The following is a 19268-nucleotide window of genomic DNA, read 5'->3' as shown; positions in this document are numbered from 1 at the left end:
GCTATCTCAATACAACAATGGGGTAAACACGGCCATTCCTGATAATAGCACTGAGCAGGCATTCTCCTATCTACCTGCAAATGCTTGAATAGCAAATCCCTAAAATCATGCCATCTGAAGTATACTACTACGCAGGGCAGAAAGAGTCCCAAATTCCCTGTAATTGTGCGGGCAGTGCATCCATGGGGTGTGGGCGCCGTTTACGTCCTATTTTAGAACGGTGTAACCGCCTTCTCCACACAGATCCCCTGGCATGTTCAAAAACCAGAACAGCGCCAAGTGTCACCAAACTCTACGGCTGGAAGGCAAATCCGGTGTGTCCTCTAACACGTTTCAGTCATTTGGAAACCGTCACTTACTGTACTTTAGACCTAAATGTCAGGCTTTATGCACAGGACTAGGTTTCATCCGCAGGTAGCGCACCGACCCATTGCTTTCTATGGTGCCACGCACACATCCATATTTGTTTGCATGTAATAGAACCTGTGTTTTGTGGGCGAGAATAGACCTATGTATTGATGGGAGTGAGAAATATGGAATACATAAGGTATCCATATTGTAGACAGAGTGTGGATAAAGCCTTATGCCCATTTACTGTCCAGGTGACTAGTACGTTCTATTGTTCCTTGTTATCAGCTGTAGAGTGAGAGCCCTGGGACCACTCCTTTATCTAGCATAGTTCTGTGAAGCTCCAATAACCAGGTACGTGTGCGGTCCGCAGTATACGGACACCGGCCGCGTGCGCTCTGTATCACAGATGCAGACCTTACTCGAATGGGTCCGCAATCCACAAGATGCGGATCAGAAGCACCACGGAGCGCTTCAGTGGGATTTCTTGCCCCCACACCGCAAAAAAAAAAATTGGGGCGTGCACTGAATCTTGCCGATCGAGGACCCATTCAAGTGAATGGGTTCACATCTGCAAACAGCGAGCACACGTTCATGTGCATGAGCCCTAAATGATATTAAAGGGGTTGTGCAGTGACTTAATACTGATGACCTGTCCTCAGCATAGGCCTTCACTATTGGGTGCTGATGCAAGCGCTGCTTCCTCTTCAGAGTTACCTGCGTGTCGTCTCCTTTGCAGAGGCTATGCGGTGGAATTACTGCTGCTCTTCCCAGTCACTTGAATGGGAATAGCAGTTGTAATTACACTCTGCCTATTCTGTAGACCACACGCAGATAAGGCTACATGCACACAACCGCATGTGTTTTGTGGTCCGCAAATCACTGAGCCGCAAAAAAAAAAAAAAAAAGGATGCAATCCGTATGCCGTCCCTTTTTTGTTAGCGGATCCATTATAACAATGCCTAAAACGGATGAGTATAGGACATGTTCTATTTTTTTTTGCGGGGCTACGGAACGGACGTACTGATGCGGACAGCACACGGTGTGCTTTCCGCATTTTTGGCGGACCCATTGATATGAATGGGTCCGCATCCTATCCGGAAAAAAAAAAAACTTTCGTGTGCATGTAGCCTAAAATTGAAGAGGAAGCAGCAGTGGCATGAGCACCGCTGCCCCTACAACTGATCGATGGGGATGCTGGGAGTTGGAGTCCCGCCAAACTGTATAGGTCATCAGTATTAAGCCACTACACATCCCCTTTAGGGGGGTCTTGCTGCATACTCTCCACTAAATCTGACATTGGGTGTGAAGATATGTAACTGCCCGCTGGGTGGTCGTGTTGCCTAGGCAACTGCCTGAAGCCCAAGTAGTATCATGCACGGGATGTAGTTTAAGTAAGTGGACACTCGCCCGCACGCCCAGCGTACTTTTGAGTTTCTCCATGCCCATTGTCAGATTGGGCAGAACAGTGTGCCTGGACAGCCCCTTTAACAGTCTTTGGTCTTATTGGCTGGTTGAGTCTATGTAAAATATAAAGAAATAGACTTCTAGTTAGTATTTTGGGCAGTTGCCTGATGGACCTTTATGGCAGCCCTATTATGGTTCAGTACAAAAAAGAGCCGAAATCTGTCTGTGTGCTTCAGCTATTTAGGCCAGGCCCATGTGTTTGTTCTACGGACACATTATGGGAGAGATTTATAAAAACTGGTTTAAAATGAAACTGGCACAGTTGCCTATAGCAACCAATCAGATTCCATCTTTCATTTTTCAGCGCTCCTTTGTAAAATGAATGGTGAAATCTGATTGGTTGCCAGAGGTCGCACTACACTTTTTCCAGAAGAGTAAAAATACTCCTCTTACCATTTTTGGATAGGATATTTTTAGCCGAGGAGAAATACGAAGGTTGCTGTAATTCATATAATATGTAGGCCTGAATAATGTTAAGGGCTTGTTCACATCTGCGTTGGACACTTTGTTTAGGGCCTCCGTCACAGATTCTTTCAAAAAGACTGGGGAAAAAAGACTTGCACATCCAGTAAAAAGGATCCCAAACGGAAACTAAATGGACTCCATGATAGTCAATGGAGGCTGGTCAGCTCCTTTCCTGTGCCCGATCCAGCACTTCTGTTATTTTTGTTGTTCTGCTCATCTAATGGAGCAGAACAACAGAAATATAGTGTTGGTGTGAACTAAGAGGTTGGTATTTATTCAGAGGCACCATAACTAGTCTAGATAACATATCTCCCCTCCCGTCAGCTTCTCCAACATACAGTCCCATGTAAATAACATCAATGCCCTTCTTCCAGTTCCTCCAACATACAGTCCCATGTAAATAACATCAATGCCCTTCTTCCAGTTCCTCCAACATACAGTCCCATGTAAATAACATCAATGCCCTTCTTCCAGTTCCTCCAACATACAGTCCCATGTAAATAACATCAATGCCCTTCTTCCAGTTCCTCCAACATACAGTCCCATGTAAATAACATCAATGCCCTTCTTCCAGTTCCTCCAACATACAGTCCCATGTAAATAACATCAATGCCCTTCTTCCAGTTCCTCCAACATACAGTCCCATGTAAATAACATCAATGCCCTTCTTCCAGTTCCTCCAACATACAGTCCCATGTAAATAACATCAATGCCCTTCCTCCAGTTCCTCCAACATACAGTCCCATGTAAATAACATCACTGCCCTTCCTCCAGTTCCTCCAACATACAGTCCCATGTAAATAACATCAATGCCCTTCCAGTTCCTCCAACATACAGTCCCATGTAAATAACATCACTGCCCTTCCTCCAGTTCCTCCAACATACAGTCCCGAGACGCTAAATATGGCCTTATAGACTTTCTGTTGAGGCCATCTTCAGTACTGCGCTCAGCAGCGAGGAGAAGCATTGCTTGGCTAGGTGCTTGTGACTCCTCGTTGTAGAGATAAGCGGGGGTCTTAGTCCTCGGACCCCTGCACATCAACACTTTTGATATGTCCCTCTGCCCACTAAGGCTGCTTACTTCACCAGACGCCACCCCATGAAGATCGCGCGCCGCTGCAAGAGCCTCCCTCCACAGAGTGGTGTGCCGAATGGGCCAGCAGCCCGCCCAAACCGACCAATAACAAAACTCCTTGTTGTGCGGAGCTTTGTTATTGGATATTACAGGCTCCAGCAGCATCGCTGCGCTGCTTTTGCCGTTCAGAGCGCCTCCTGCACTCACGAATGGCAGGGAAAAGTCTAGCGTGCATTGATATGCGCCAAACTTTTTTTATTGAGTAAAATGGCCTGAATAGGCATTATTGTGGTCTGTGTGGGTTTGCTTTGGGCAACTAGTCAAGTTTTCCTTTATACCAGTTTGATAAATCTCCCCCTGTGTGTCCGTGTCCATGATGCACTGATGTGGGCCTGGTTTAAAGAGACAGTTGCGTCTCTCCAGGCGCCAGCTTGACGTATTTAGTGGCCAGCAAGAACTCTCATAGAAAAGTCCTTGCTCCTGCATCAGTGCTTAGGGGCAGCGGCTGTCAGGCTCAGACCACTGTACATTTGTTAATAGGATCTCTACTGTGCTCTAGGGGTTTAGTAGAAATCACTATAAATTTTTGGACAAAGCTTTACATTTCTATGTTCGGAGACATCCCAGGGTTAATCCATAAGGCATTGGCTGTAAATACAATTCACTCACCTTTTTGGGGGAATTTTCTAGCATTCGGAGAAAAGGTTATATGGAGTCTGTTAGCAGTCTGTTCTGATCCTGCAAAACTGCTGACAGCTTTAGATAAGAGACCTATGGAGAGAGATGTTTGTCATGTTATTAATTTTTTATTTTTTTCCCTTCAGGTTCCCAGCATGATTCAGATAGGATTTCATTGTGATTGACAATGAGCATCAACTCTTCTGAAGAAAATGGTGTGGAAACGGAGTCTCGCACAGGAAATGGAGCTACCATTGTAGCGGAGTCTATTGCCATCATTATTATTGACATTCTCATCTGCCTTGGTAACCTCGTCATTGTCATCACCCTATACAAGAAGTCCTACTTACTGTCTCTCAGCAATAAGTTTGTGTTGAGCCTGACCCTTTCCAATCTCCTGCTGTCTATGCTGGTCCTTCCATTCGTGGTTGTCAGCTCTATCCTGAGAGAATGGATCTTCGGGGTGGTGTGGTGCAATTTTTCTGCGCTCCTCTACATGCTGATCAGCTCTGCCAGTATGCTGACATTGGGCATTATAGCAATTGACAGGTCAGTATTGTTCTGCTCATGTGCGGTCACCTGTAAATCAGTCGTGCTCCCCACTGGCGTTTACGGTTTTACTTCTACTGGTTTCACATGTATGTGATGTGTGTCTAGTACCAATGTACAGTCTAAACTTGTTCATAGGGTTACATCATCTAGGCATAGGCCAAAAGAGTGTCTATCTTAACCCTTTAAGGACCCATGACGTAGCTGTACGTCATGGTTCCGATCCCTAAACATGGCGCCCGCTCGCAAGTGCAGCGGGCGCCTTAGCTGCAGGGTTTCTGCTATTTGAAATAGCATAGACCCGCGGCACATGTATGCGATCAGCCATAAGGCTGATCGCATACATCTTACCCTTCAGATGCCGTGGTCAAATGTGACCACGGCATCTGCGCAGACCGGAACCTGAAGTCGCCCGCTTCCGGTCCGGTAACAGCTTCCCCCGGCTGAGATCGGGGAATCTGTTACCTTGCGCTAATTGACTGAAGCCTCAAGCCGGCTTCAGAGTCAATTAGATGTACAGTCATGGCCAAAAGTTTTGAGAATTACATAAATATTGGAAATTGGAAAAGTTGCTGCTTAAGTTTTTATAATAGCAATTTGCATATACTCCAGAATGTTATGAAGAGTGATCAGATGAATTGCATAGTCCTTCTTTGCCATGAAAATTAACTTAATCCCAAAAAAACCTTTCCACTGCATTTCATTGCTGTCATTAAAGGACCTGCTAAGATCATTTCAGTAATCGTCTTGTTAACTCAGGTGAGAATGTTTACGAGCACAAGGCTGGAGATCATTATGTCAGGCTGATTGGGTTAAAATGGCAGACTTGACATGTTAAAAGGAGGGTGATGCTTGAAATCATTATTCTTCCATTGTTAACCATGGTGACCTGCAATGAAACGCGTGCAGCCATCATTGCGTTGCATAAAAATGGCTTCACAGGCAAGGATATTGTGGCTACTAAGATTGCACCTCAATCAACAATTTATAGGATCATCAAGAACTTCAAGGAAAGAGGTTTAATTCTTGTTAAGAAGACTTCAGGGCGTCCAAGAAAGTCCAGCAAGCGCCAGGATCGTCTCCTAAAGAGGATTCAGCTGCGGGATCGGAGTGCCACCAGTGCAGAGCTTACTCAGGAATGGCAGCAGGCAGGTGTGAGCGCATCTGCACACACAGTGAGGCGAAGACTTTTGGAAGATGGCTTGGTGTCAAGAAGGGCAGCAAAGAAGCCACTTCTCTCCAAAAAAAAACATCAGGGACAGATTGATCTTCTGCAGAAAGTATGGTGAATGGACTGCTGAGGACTGGGGCAAAGTCATATTCTCTGATGAAGCCTATTTCCGATTGTTTGGGGCATCTGGAAAAAGGTTTGTCCGGAGAAGAAAAGGTGAGCGATACCATCAGTCCTGTGTCATGCCAACAGTAAAGCATCCTGAGACCATTCATGTGTGGGGTTGCTTCTCATCCAAGGGAGTGGGCTCACTCACAATTTTGCCCAAAAACACAGCCATGAATAAAGAATGGTACCAAAACACCCTCCAACAGCAACTTCTTCCAACAATCCAACAACAGTTTGGTGAAGAACAATGCATTTTTCAGCACGATGGAGCACCGTGCCATAAGGCAAAAGTGATAACTAAGTGGCTCAGGCACCAAAACGTTGACATTTTGGGTCCATGGCCTGGATACTCCCCAGATCTTAATCCCATTGAGAACTTGTGATCAATCCTCAAGAGGCGGGTGGACAAACAAAAAGTAACTCCAAGAAGTGATTATGAAAGAATGGGTTGATATCAGTCAGGAATTGGCCCAGAAGTTGATTGAGAGCATGCCCAGTCAAATTGCAGAGGTCCTGAAAAAGAAGGGCCAACACTGCAAATACTGACTCTTTGCATAAATGTCATGTAATTGTCGATAAAAGCCTTTGAAATGTATGAAGTGCGTGTAATTATATTTCACTACATCACAGAAACAACTGAAACAAAGATCTAAAAGCCGTTTAGCAGCAAACTTTGTGAAAACTAATATTTGTGTCATTCTCAAAACTTTTGGCCACGACTGTATATATCAATACAGGCCACTAGGTGGCAGCCTTGTATTGATATAGTGCAAATGAAGTCTTCAATGATGGCTATTTAGCCATCACTGAATACCATGGGCTAGCGAATGATTGCCAGTTATTGTCACCCTAGGTGACTTAAAAAAATGTTTTTTTACAAATATAAAAAAACCTAAAAGTTCAAATCACCCCCCTTTCCTTAAAGGGACACTGACAGGCGAAATCAGCATATATAGTTAGATATACATCATTATTCACTTCGCTGGGCGGCGGCTAGAACTCTCCCCAGTCCCGATCCTGTGCCTGCGCAATTCAATCCTCCCGGCATCGTTCATGCCCAATCTTCTGCGCCTGCGCCCCGCCGTGCCATTAGATCGCGCCTGCGTACACACACCAGCCTGCGTCTTCGAGGCAGCTGCAGCCTCAGCCATGCACTGTTCAGAGCAGCGCTTCAGAGCGCTGCTCACTCACATCATATAAGGGGTTAATTATAGTGCGTCCGACGGCGGGGCGCAGGCGCAGAAGATTGGGCATGAACGATGCCTGGAGGATTGAATTGCGCAGGCGCAGGATCGGGACTGGGGAGAGTTCTAGCCGCCGCCCAGCGAAGTGAATAATGATGAGCTGGGCGGGGCTTAAGAACGGCAGTTGGGAAGGCTGGCTGGGCGCATTTTCACATGAAACGCCGCCCCTTGGGCAGATTGCTGAACGGAGATGCAGGTTATAAAACTTTATATTCCGCTCTTTATAAGGTGGACAGGGGGGATAGTTATATGCTTTTAAAAGACTCTATAAGACCTGTAATGTGATATATCTAACTATATATGCTGATTTCACCTGTCAGTGTCCCTTTAAAATAAAAATACTTAACCAATAAAAAATAAATAAACATCATTGGCATTGCCGTGTGCGAAAATGCCCATACAATTAAAATATAACAATATTAATGGCAAATAGCGTAGCCGGAAAAATAATAAAAAAAAAAGCCAATTTGCCATTTTTTGTCACTTCAACTGCCCAATAATTTTTTTAATAAAAAGTGATCAAAAAGTCGCACACACTTAAAATTGGTATCACTAGAAAGAACAGATTGTCCCGCAAAAAATGAGCCCCGTACACATAACTACAAAAAAGTTATAGGGGTCCGAATATTGTTATGAAAAAAAAGTTTTTTTTTCCTCAGGTTTAAAAAAAATTAAAAAATTCCACTATTAAAACGCAAGAAAAATTATACAAGTGTGGTATCGTTGGAACCGTACTGACCTGGAGAATGAAGATAACAGGTCAATTTTACTGCATAGTGTACAGTGTTAAAAAATAAAAACCTTGTTCAGAATTGGGTGTTTTCCCAATTCTACCCCATTTGGAATTTTTTTCCCGCTCCCTACTACATGGTATGCAACTGTAAATGGTGCCATTAGAAAGTACAACTTGTCCCGCAAAAAATAAGCTCTCCTAAGGCTATGTGAATGGGTGAATGGAAAAATAAAAAAAGTTAAGGAGTGGACTATGGGAAGGCAGGAAGTGAAAAATGAAAACGCAAAAATGGAAAATCTCAGGGTCCTTAAGGGGTTAAATACTAAGATTGGATGAGTTGAAATCCATCTTGTCCATTCCTTTTCACTCATGGACCAGTGGTCTACAGCCTGTGGCTCTGCCGGCTATGGACTGCAGTTTACACAAAGCCTGGAGAACCACAGGTTGGAGAGTAACGCTTTACATATGTAGTTGTCAGCTGATCTTTCATTTTTGTTTTTTTCTAAACAACACATATACTGGAAAAGGGGTGCCCGTGAAGGTATCAAAGGGGTTGTCTCACTTAGGGCTCATGCACGCGACCTTTGCGTTTTTTGCGGTCCGCAAAACATGGATACAGGCCGTGTGTTTTCCGCATTTTGCAGAATGGAACGTCCTGCCTTCTGTAGAACTACCCTATCGTTGTCTGTAAAATGGGTAAGAATAAGACATGTTCTATTTTCTTCTGGGGCCGCTTCTTTAATGGGGCACATCTTTTGCGGCCCCGTTAAAATGAATGAGTCTGCATCCGACCCGCAAAAAATACGTATTGGATGCTGACCATAAACACGTTCGTGTGCATGAGCCCTTAAGCAGGTGTCATTTATCCAGTAGACAATGCTAATACAAGCCACTTACTAATGTATTGTTATTATCCATATTGCCTCCTTTTCTGGCTAGATAAACTTTTCCGTCACATTATACACTTCTACTCGTTTCCATGGTTACGATCACCCTGCAATTCAGCAGCGGTGGCCATGCTTGCACACTATAGGAAAAGTGCTGACCTCTCAGGTGCCCATCCTGACCACCTCGTATCTGTAGCTGTAACCCCTGGATACTAGCAGTATATAATGTGATACGTGATGTGGTGTTTTTTTTTTGTTTTTGTTTTTTTTTTAAACACCCTCACGCGGCCCTTTTAATATCAATGGTAGTGTATGGGGTTATTTACACAGCTTTTTTTTTTTTTTTTTGACAGTGAATAATGGATGTCCAAAAATACGACATCCTATATTGTCCATTTTACAGACCAACAGCCCCCAAACAATTTTACAAAAGTTTTTAACATCTGTTCTTCAGAAAGGCAACTTTTAAAAAAAAGTCTGTTAAAAATGGACCGTTTTGCCTATTTTAATGGGCGTTTTTCTTCATTGTCATGTGAATGTAGCCCTAGGAGATGTTATCACCACAGATTTTAAAAACGTGCTGAAAAAAAAAAGTTTTTCATGTGTTTTGTGGATGCGTCTTTATTTTATTATTTTATTATTTTTTTTTTTTTTACCGAATGGGTGTTTACTTCAGTACAAAGCTGCATTTTCAGCTTGAGGTTTTTGGTGCAAACGCATGGACTTACATGGAGCTGTTTTTGTGTGCTTCCCATTCATTTCAGTGTTAGATTCAGCGCAGATTCCACCCGAAGATTGGGCTTGCTGCTTCTTTTATCCACGTGGAAAAAAAATGAATGACTGGGAGGCTATTTTTTATTTTTTTTGGAACAGATTTTGAGGTGGAAACGCTCCAAAATCAGCACCAAAAAACTCCATTGCAAACTGGTTCTTAATGTGTCTAGCAGCATGGCTTAGTGCTCATGGACTGTGACTGAAGATGTGGCTTGTCGAGTTTCATTGTTGGGTAAGTGACTCTCGTGCGAGCCATGCTTTGATCCATGTGTGAAGCCAGTTCGTGCTTTATTAGCTGCAGTCTCATAGATTTCGGTTCCTGGAAATATTTAAAGAGCCGTTCATACACACATGGCCATTTCTACCCGCTTGCTTTAGGACCAGGAGATGTATGTGGTATAGGCCGGTGTCCCCAGCTGTTGTATCTCAGCCTTTGACACTTGCTCTCATTTTGGTATGTGCCTTTTAAAAGGGAAAGTTAATTTTTTTAAGAGAAGGAGTGCAGCTGTTGAGAAGTTTTGGCCCAGGCTGATGACCAGACGTGTTTATTGGCTTTGAGCACTTAAAACGTGGCTCATAGCCCAGAAATGTAAAGGACATTCTCGCAGGGAACAAATGTTTATTTTCTGATTTCACCAGGATGATGGCAAGATAGGAGAGATTGACCCCTGACCTCTGTAGAGGCAGGAAAACAGAGAAAGGTTAAATTGCCCCACCCTGCACCCTCTTCAGTGTTTTCCTGACCCTATAGTGGAAAGGACAGAAAAAAGGCCTCTCTGGTCATCAGGGAGGTGAAGCTTGACTTTTTTATCTACCTGAGCAGCGTGAACTCACCGGGGGCCGGGGTCTCCCTTGACCCAGGAATCGCTGTGAAGAAATCCCCTGCTTGCTGGCGGTACAGGACTAAAGCTGGGCAGGGGAGAGAATGCGGACCTCGCATCTGTCCATCGGATGCCTGCGTCCGGCGCTGGTTGCACGCTTGCGTCTCCCTTTCCCCTGGTGGGATAAGCAGAGCCGGAGTCCCCACGTGATCGGCAGCGTCTGTCATCACTTCCGGTGGCGCAATGACGCAGTGGGCGTCCCGGAAGTGTGTTTCACCGGCGGCAAATTTAAAAATGCAGGAAGCCATGGTGGATTCTGATCTGAGGTCTGAGGATCACATCCACAGAGATTTCGGCCCCTGAACAGCCTAGAGAGCTGGACACTTCTGCATCGGTAACAGTAAGTCCCCACTTGGGGAACACTAATTGCTGGAGTTACATAAGAAATTATGTTCTTAGCGTATGCACTCTGTTAAGCAGAGGGGTATATAGGCTGATTGTTCCTCTCTTCTCAATTGGGTGCTAACGAGGCACAAAAAAGGCCCAAAAAGAGTATTAAGTGAATCTCGTGCTTCAAAAAACTTCCTAAACAGTAAACAAAAAAATTGTGCAAGAAATGTATTTCAGATGTTGTGAGAGAGGAACAACCATCTGTAATGGAGGAACTCAAAACACTAATCCGTGATAGGGATCGACCGATTATCGGTTTGGCCGATATTGAGGATTTTGAACGTTATCGGTATCGGCATCTATTTTGCCGATATACCGATAACGTATTGGGAACACAGAACGCGCTGCTCTCAGCGCTCTCTGTGTTCCCTCCGCAGCACAGGGGAGAAGGAAGCAGTGTCTCCCTCCCCCTGTGCTGCTGCTGCCGCTGCCGCCAATGAGAGGAAGAAGTACAAGAGAAGGGGAGGGGCTCTGGCCGCTGCGCCACCAATGAAGATAAGCCTTTAATTAATTCATATACAAGAGGCGGGAGCTGGCTGCAGAATCACATAGCCGGCTCCCGACCTCTATGAGCGGCAGCTGCGGTCCGCGGTAGTTAACCCCTTAGGTGCTGCGGATCGCAGCTACCGCTCATAGAGGTCGGGAGCCGGCTATGTGATTCTGCAGTCAGCTCCCGCCTCCTGTATGTGAATGAGAGAGGTATCTTCATTAGTGGCGCAGTGCGCCCCCCCAAGCCCCCCAGTATTAATCATTGGTGGCGCAGTGCGCCCCCCACCCCTATCCCAATCCCGGCCAATAGTAAAAACATTGGTGGCGCAGTGCGCCCCCCCACCCAAGCCCCCCTTCCCCAGTATTACTCATTGGTGGCAGTGGCCACAGGATCCCCTCTCCCCTGCTCCTCCGATCGGAGCCCCAGCTGTGTAATCCTGGGGCTCCGATCGGTTACCATGGCAGCCAGGACGCTATTGAAGCCCTGGCTGCCATGGTAAGCTCCATGCTGCTGTGTGCACTATGCACAGAGCAGCAGGGACAGTGTGAGCTCCTATTCACCCTGATAGAGATCTATCAGGGGGAATAGGACAAGGGTTCTAGTCCCTAAGGGGGCTAAAAGTTAGTAAAAAAAAAAAAAAAACACAAAAATATTAAGTATAAATGAAAAAGATTTATAAAAAAAAATACACATTAACAATAAACAAAAAAAAATACACATTAACAATAAACATATTAATTTTCAACAGATTTGTGTAGGAATTTTTTTTTTCTCAAAAATGAAAATTCCCAGAATATCGGTATAAATTATCGGCTATCGGCCTGAAAGTTCACAAATTATCGGTATCGGCCCTAAAAAATCAATATCGGTCGATCCCTAATCCGTGAAGAAGTTAAATCCTCCCTGGGTTCACTAAAAGACTCCAGTCCAGGTCCTTTTCCTCCAAAGAGACAAAAAATGATGGCCCCTTCCTCCTATGAAATGGATGAAGCCGAGCCTTAAAGGCGGAGGGAGGACGACAAACCCCTTTCAGAAGGGGAGATCGTGGAGGACGCCAAAAAAATTCTACTTCTCTTCTGAAGAGATGGCAGACCTACTGAAAGCAGTAAGGGCCACAATGGGCATTGAAGAGGTCCATAAACCTCATTTGATACAGGAAGAGATGTTTGGGGGGCTAGGAACTAAAAGGTCAAAGGTGCTCCCCATAAACGAGAATATAACGGAGATGATTCTGGATGAATGGTCGGGACTAGAAAAATGCCTGGTTATTTCAAGAGAATTTAGAAACGGGCTCTTGTTTGATCCCTCCGAATCAAAACTGTTTGACGATATTCCTAAGATAGATGTGCAGGTAGCGAAGGTAAATAAAAAGACCTCCCTACCATTTGAAGATTCTTCCCAGCTGCGGGATCCGATGGAAAGAAAAGCTGATCGTCTCCTACGTAAGGCGTGGGAAGCAGCGATGTACAGTATTAAGACCAACATTACGGTAACTTCGGTGGTGAGATCTATGTACTTGTGGTTAAACGATGTAGAAAGCTATTTAAAAAAATAAAACCCAGAAAGAGGAAATAATAGATTCCTTACCCCTATTCAGATCTGCCACAGCTTTCTTAGCAGATGCATCGGCTGAGACACTCAGATTTGCTGCCAAGGACGCAGCACTTTCTAATTCCGCTAGAAGGGCCTTATGGATGAAGTCGTGGTCAGGCGACAAGGCTTCAGAAATGAATCTCTGCTCCATCGCTTTTTCCGGGGAATATGTCTTTGCGCCAGTTCTGCACAAAATTCTGGAAAAAGCAACGGATAAGAAAAAAGGGTTTCCTGAAGAGAAACCTCCAAAGGATTTTTTTTTTCCTTTCATCCCTATGGGGGTAGAGACCCTACAGGGGAAAAGGAAAAACAGGTAGGTGGAGCTACCCAAAAGGTGGTCGAGGTAGGGGGTTCCTCTTTAATCCCCAAAATAAGACCAGCGATAAACAATTAGGCCAGGATTGGGGGAAGATTAAGGCCTCTTTCACACAGGCGTTTGTTTTTTGTTTTTTTCCCGCGTGAGTTCAAAGCGTTTTAATGTGTTTTGCACGCGCTTGAGAAAAATCGGCATGTTTGGTACCCAGACCCGAACCCGGACTTCTTCACAGAAGTTCGGGTTTGGATTAGGTGGTGTTTAGATTTTATTATTTTTCCCTTATAACATGGTTATAAGGGAAAATAATAGCATTCTTAATACAGAATGCTAAGTAAATTAGGGATGGATGGGTTAATTATTATTTTTTTTTATTAAACTCACCTCAATCACTTGTTCGCGCAGCCCGGCTTGTCTTCTTTCTTCTTTTTTGATGACCTGGGGGAAAAGGACCTTTTGGTGACGTCACTGTGCTCATCACATGGTCCATCACCATGGTGATGGACCATGTGATGAGCGCAGTGAAGTCACCAAAGGTCCTTTTCCTCCCAGGTCATCAAAGAAGAAGAAAGAAGACTAGTCGGGCAGCGCGAACAAGTGGATGAGGTGTTATCTGGGAAAATAATAATGATCGGGTCCCCATCCCGATCGTCACCTAGCAACCATGTGTGAAAATCGCACCGCATCCGCACTTGCTTGCGGATGCTTGCGATTTTCACGCAGCCCCATTGACTTCTATGGGGCCTGCGTTGCGTGAAAAACGCACATTATAGAGCATGCTGCGATTTTCACTCAACGCACAAGTGATGCATGAAAATCACCGCTCATGTGCACACCCCCATAGAAATGAATGGGTCCGGATTCAGTGCGGGTGCAATGCGTTCACCTCGCGCATTGCACCCGCGCGGAAAACCCCCCCGTGTGAAAGAGGCCTAAGGCCTCTTTCACACGAGCGTGATGGATTAGGTACGGATGCGTTCAGGGTGCGTTCAGTGAAACTCGCACTATTTTGCAAGCAAGTTCAGTCAGTTTTGTCTGCGATTGCGTTCAGTTGTTCAGTTTTTTCCGCGCGGGTGCAATGCGTTTTGATGCATTTTTCACGCGCCTGATAAAAAACTGAAGGTTTACAAACAACATCTCTTAGCAACCATCAGTGAAAAACTCATTGCACCCGCACTTGCTTGCGGATGCAATGCGTTTTTCACGCAGCCCCATTCACTTCTATGGGGAAAGGGCTGCGTGAAAAACGCAGAATATAGAACATGCTGCGATTTTCACGCAACGCAGAACTGATGCGTGAAAAACAACGCTCATGTACACAGACCCATTGAAATGAATGGGTCAGGATTCAGTGGGGGTGCTATGCGTTCATGTCACGCATTGCATCCGCGCGGAAAAATCGCTCGTGTGAAAGGGGCCTAAGAGGTTTCATATCTCAGTGGGGGGAAATTACCTCAAATCCATGGGTCTTAGAGATAGTGGCCAAAGGCTACAAGATAGTTTTCCTCTCTTCCCCCAAAGAAATTCATGATCACATCCCCATCATCCATACTACTAAGAAGACGACTCTGGAAGGGGGTCCTGGAAATGTTAAATCTGGGGGCTATTACACAAGTTCCCCGCTCTCAAGAGAAGGAGGGCTTCTACTCCACTCTGTTCTTAGTGGCCCAACCAGACGGGACGTTCAGTACAATAATAAATCTAAAAGAGCTGAACAAGAACATCCTATACAGGAAATTCAAGATGGAGTTCTTGACGTCCACAATTCCATTGATAAGTCAGAATGCGTTAATGTGCACGGTAGATCTGAAGGACACATATTACCATGTACCAATCAGACAGCAGTCGCAAAAATTCTTAAGGTTCGCGCTAAGGGACAATCCAGGGAAGGTTCATCATTTTCAGTTCTCAGCCCTCCCCTTTGGTATTTCAGCAGCCCCCAGAGTTTTTGCCAAAATAGTAGTAGAAATGGTAGCTCATCTAACAAACCATGGTCTAATGATAATGCCATACTAAGACGACTTCCTATTACTGGCGAACTTCGGGGAAAAGATGAAAAGAGACCTAAAATCCTTTCTAGCCTTACTAGAGGATTTGGGATGGATTGTAAATTTAAAAAAATCATGCCTTCTTCCCCAAACAAAAATATAAAATTTTTAGGAATTCTCCTGGATTCTAAAAAAAACCCTCCTTCCTTCCAGAAGGAAAGACAGTAGATTTAAGAGGAAAAATCCAAAGGTTCCGGAAAAGGAATCTCTGCTCAATCAGAGAGGCGATGAGCCTTTTAGGGGTATTAACGTCATGCATAGCGTCAGTCCCCTGGGCTCAGTTCCACTTCAGGACCCTTCAGCTATGGTTCCTTAGACAGGAAGGTACGGATTCCACATCATGTAAAATTATCCCTCATATGGTGGTCCCAGTCCAAAAAAACTAGTAAAGGGAGTGGCCTGGCAGAAGACTTTATTTATTCAGATCCAAACAGACGCCAGCAAAACAGGATGGGGTTCAAATATAGAAGGAAGACCTTTTTAAAAGTCTTTGGCCGGAAGTTATATCAAATCAGTCGTCAAACTGCAGGGAATTAAGAGCTGTATGGGAGACAATAAAAGCCGCATCGGATCTCATAAAGAAACATCGCGAAAAATTATTATCCAACAATGGGGAACAAGATCACAACAACTAATGAAGCTGTCAGTGAAAATATTTTCTTGGACCGAAGAAAACCTAAAATCTATATTGGCAGTACATCTAAAAGGCTCCCAGAATCAGGTGGCGGATTTTTTGGCCGCACTGGCCACCAATGAGTTAAATACAGGGGAGGGAGGGGGGCCCAGCCGCACTGGCCACCAATGAGTTAAATACAGGGGAGGGAGGGGGGGGGTCTGCCCCCTGCTGCCTGGCAGCACCTGCCAGGCAGCAGGGGGCAGTCATGTACACAGTTCTTTTAGTATATTCTAACTTGAAGCGTCCCCATCACCATGGGAACGCCTCTGTGTTAGAATATACTGTCGGATCTGAGTTTCACGATCTAACTCAAATCCGATGGTATATTCTAACATAGAGGCGTTCCCATGGTGATGGGGACGCTTCAAGTTAAAATATACCATCGGATTGGAGAATGCTCCGATCTGATGGTCTATTAATAGGGACTCCTGACTTTACATAGAAAGTCAATAGGGGACGGATCCGTTTGCAATTGCACCATATTGTGTCAACGTCAAACGGACCCTTCCCCATTGACTTGCATTGTAAGTCTGGACGGATCCGTTTGGCTCCGCACGGCCAGGCGGACACCAAAACGCTGCAAGCTGCGTTCGGGTGTCTGCCTGCTGAGCGGAACAGAAGCCAAACGGTGCCAAACTGATGCATTCTGAGCGGATTTGCATCCACTCAGAATGCATTGGGGCTGTACGGATCCGTTCGGGGCCGCTTGTGAGAGCCTTCAAAAGGAACTCACAAGTGGAACCCCGAACGCAAGTGTTAAAGTAGCCTAATTCAGTTTTTCTTGAAAGGCCTTCAGGTCTAGTTTGTAACTTTCATCAGGTAGGTTAGATGGTGTAGTACGTTCACGCAATGACGTTACTTTTAATCTGGTGGAATTGGATAAACTCAAGAGTATCAGAAGTGCTAGACTTCTGGCTAGTCCTATTTGTAAGAAATTCCATAGTGTTTTATAAGAATTGCTAACCATTGGAATAAGTGAATTGTTCATTAATCAGGAAAATACAAGTTAATACCTCTTACAAGGGTTGTCTCATGAACTCCACCCTTGTCCATAAGATCATAGAACCACACCGACTGCCTTCACCTGTAGGGTCACATGTAATACTGAATTTTCCCCTGCAATGTGGGGTAATGGATGGATCTAAATGGCAGGGATTAGCATAATGTCCAGAAAGGGTTAAAGGTCAACAGAAGGAAAAATGATCCAACGTGGTCCAAATACAATTCAACTTCTTTTAATGAAAATTTCCATTAAAGCAAACCGCAGACCCAGAAATGAATGGGTTTTTCTGGGTCTTAAATATTGATGAGCAATCCTCAGGATAGGTCTTGGGGGGGGTCTGACTGCTGGCACCCACCTCAGTCAGCTGTTAGAAAGAGCCACAGCGCTTTTTCGAGCGATGCACCCTCTTCCTCAGCTTGTGACATCACATCCATCAGTCATGTGGCTTTTCTGCAGCTGAATCTGTATCAAGTCAATGGGATTGAGCTGCAGTACCAAGCACAGCCTTTAGACAGCGGGTGGCGCTGTGCTTGGTATAGAATGAAAAGGTTACAGCGCCTGGACTAAGCTACTACACTCATGATAAGATTAAGCATTGCTACATTTGTCTTGATAAAGGTCAATAAATTATTTTGCCTTGGGTAATCTTATGTTTGATCTGTTACGGGATATGTATTTAACCATTTAGCTGCCAGGACAGTTTTTACAAATAAAATTTGAATTAAAAAAAATGAAAAGATTATATACCCCCACGGAATTTCTGGATGTGGACAACTGGCACATTGTGAGATTTCCACCCAGCACTAAAATTTACACTCATGGGCGCCAGCGTGCAGTTTAGAATTTTATCAGAAATGCGTTAAAAAATAAATAAATTAGGTTTCTGGCCCAAGCAGAACCTGAAACACACAACACCTAGAACTAAAAGATCAAGATGTGTAGAACTCAGTCGTATCCCTTATGTATATGTCTACATGCACGTCTAAATATGTCCTTGCGTCACTGAGCTTTTAACAAATTGCACTAATCAGTGGTTCAGTGTGTACGTGAGGAATAACATAAAAGACTTGTATCCTGGCAGTTTTTAGCAGTTTTCCTCTGTGCTTGCTGAATATCTAGTTTGCAGTTAGTTCTCTCAGACATGGTGGGTGGACACTATATGCATCTGCTGCACACAAAGAAAGTAGAGGAGAATCTCCTCCCTATCATTCTCTTACTCGCTCAGAAGCGGCTCCAGGATAATTGAGAACATTACAGAGAAGTACTGCCCTGTATGGTTTTGAATGAAACACTTGTACTAAGCTATAACCTATGTTGCTATGCAGTATTTCTTTGTGCCTGTTTCCTTAGTCCCTGCTCATTCCTCCTCCTCCTCCCCTCTCTATAGACTTGCATTGACATATTTAGTATGATTCTCCTGCAAAGATGATCGATCTTAGATGGGAAAAGCAATTAGGGGGCCTGGCAGACAGCTGATAACAGGAGAGCTAGACATTTCTCACTGATAAAACATTACAAAGTTTCTTGGGGTCGCTTGTTTTATTGATTTATGCAAAGTTGTGTGAAATATTAGTGACTGTTTCTGTGATTTAAAGTAGGAATCCCACAATTTTTTTTTTATTCTCTGACCTGTTAGAAACGTACATGATGTAAACTGTAGCTAATTTAATCGTCTTACCAGTGACTGTATTTGTGAGTTATAACCTCCCTTGTGGTCCTCTGATGTCTCGTGTGACAAACACTCTGACTTTCCAAATAACACAGCATCTTATGTGTGGACAGGAAGCCATTTTCTCTATGTATTTCTATGGGAGCCTCTATGTCAGTCTCATAGGAATGAATAGAGAAGTAAATGACTTCCTGTCCTATGTCAGACAGCACATGACATAGCTGAGGATCAGAAGGGAGGTTATAACTCACAAATACAGTCACTGGTGAGAAGATTACCTTCCCTACAATTTACATCATGTATCTTTCTAATGGGCCAGAGAATAAACATTTTTGATATGTATGTATGTATGTATATATGTATATGTATATGTGTATATATATATATATATATATATATATATATATATATATATATATATATATATACACTGCTCAAAAAAATAAAGGGAACACTTAAACAACACAATGTAACTCCAATTCAATCACACTTCTGTGAAATCAAACTGTCCACTTAGGAAGCAACACTGAGTGACAATCAATTTCACATGCTGTTGTGCAAATGGGATAGACAACAGGTGGAAATTATAGGCAATTAGCAAGACACCCCCAATAAAGGAGTGGTTCTGCAGGTGGTGACACAGACC

The 19268-nt window shown here is 44.2% G+C and overlaps 1 protein-coding gene across 3 annotated transcripts in view; it reads left to right on the top strand.

The window, feature by feature from the left end:
* Nucleotides 1–19268, top strand: part of GPR161 (G protein-coupled receptor 161) — a 43273-nt gene that overhangs the window by 1340 nt on the left and 22665 nt on the right. For all 3 annotated transcript variants that reach the window (XM_040423849.1, XM_040423846.1, XM_040423847.1), the window contains exon 2: nt 4180–4582. In XM_040423849.1, the coding sequence (XP_040279783.1) occupies nt 4221–4582 (362 nt within the window). In that variant the 5' untranslated portion in view covers nt 4180–4220. The remainder of the gene's footprint in view (nt 1–4179; nt 4583–19268) is intronic.

This window comes from Bufo bufo, chromosome 3 (assembly GCF_905171765.1).
Source record: "Bufo bufo chromosome 3, aBufBuf1.1, whole genome shotgun sequence".
Lineage (NCBI taxonomy): Eukaryota > Metazoa > Chordata > Amphibia > Anura > Bufonidae > Bufo > Bufo bufo.
Note: the sequence above shows the minus strand (reverse complement) of the source record. Positions and strands in the feature narration are given on the sequence as shown.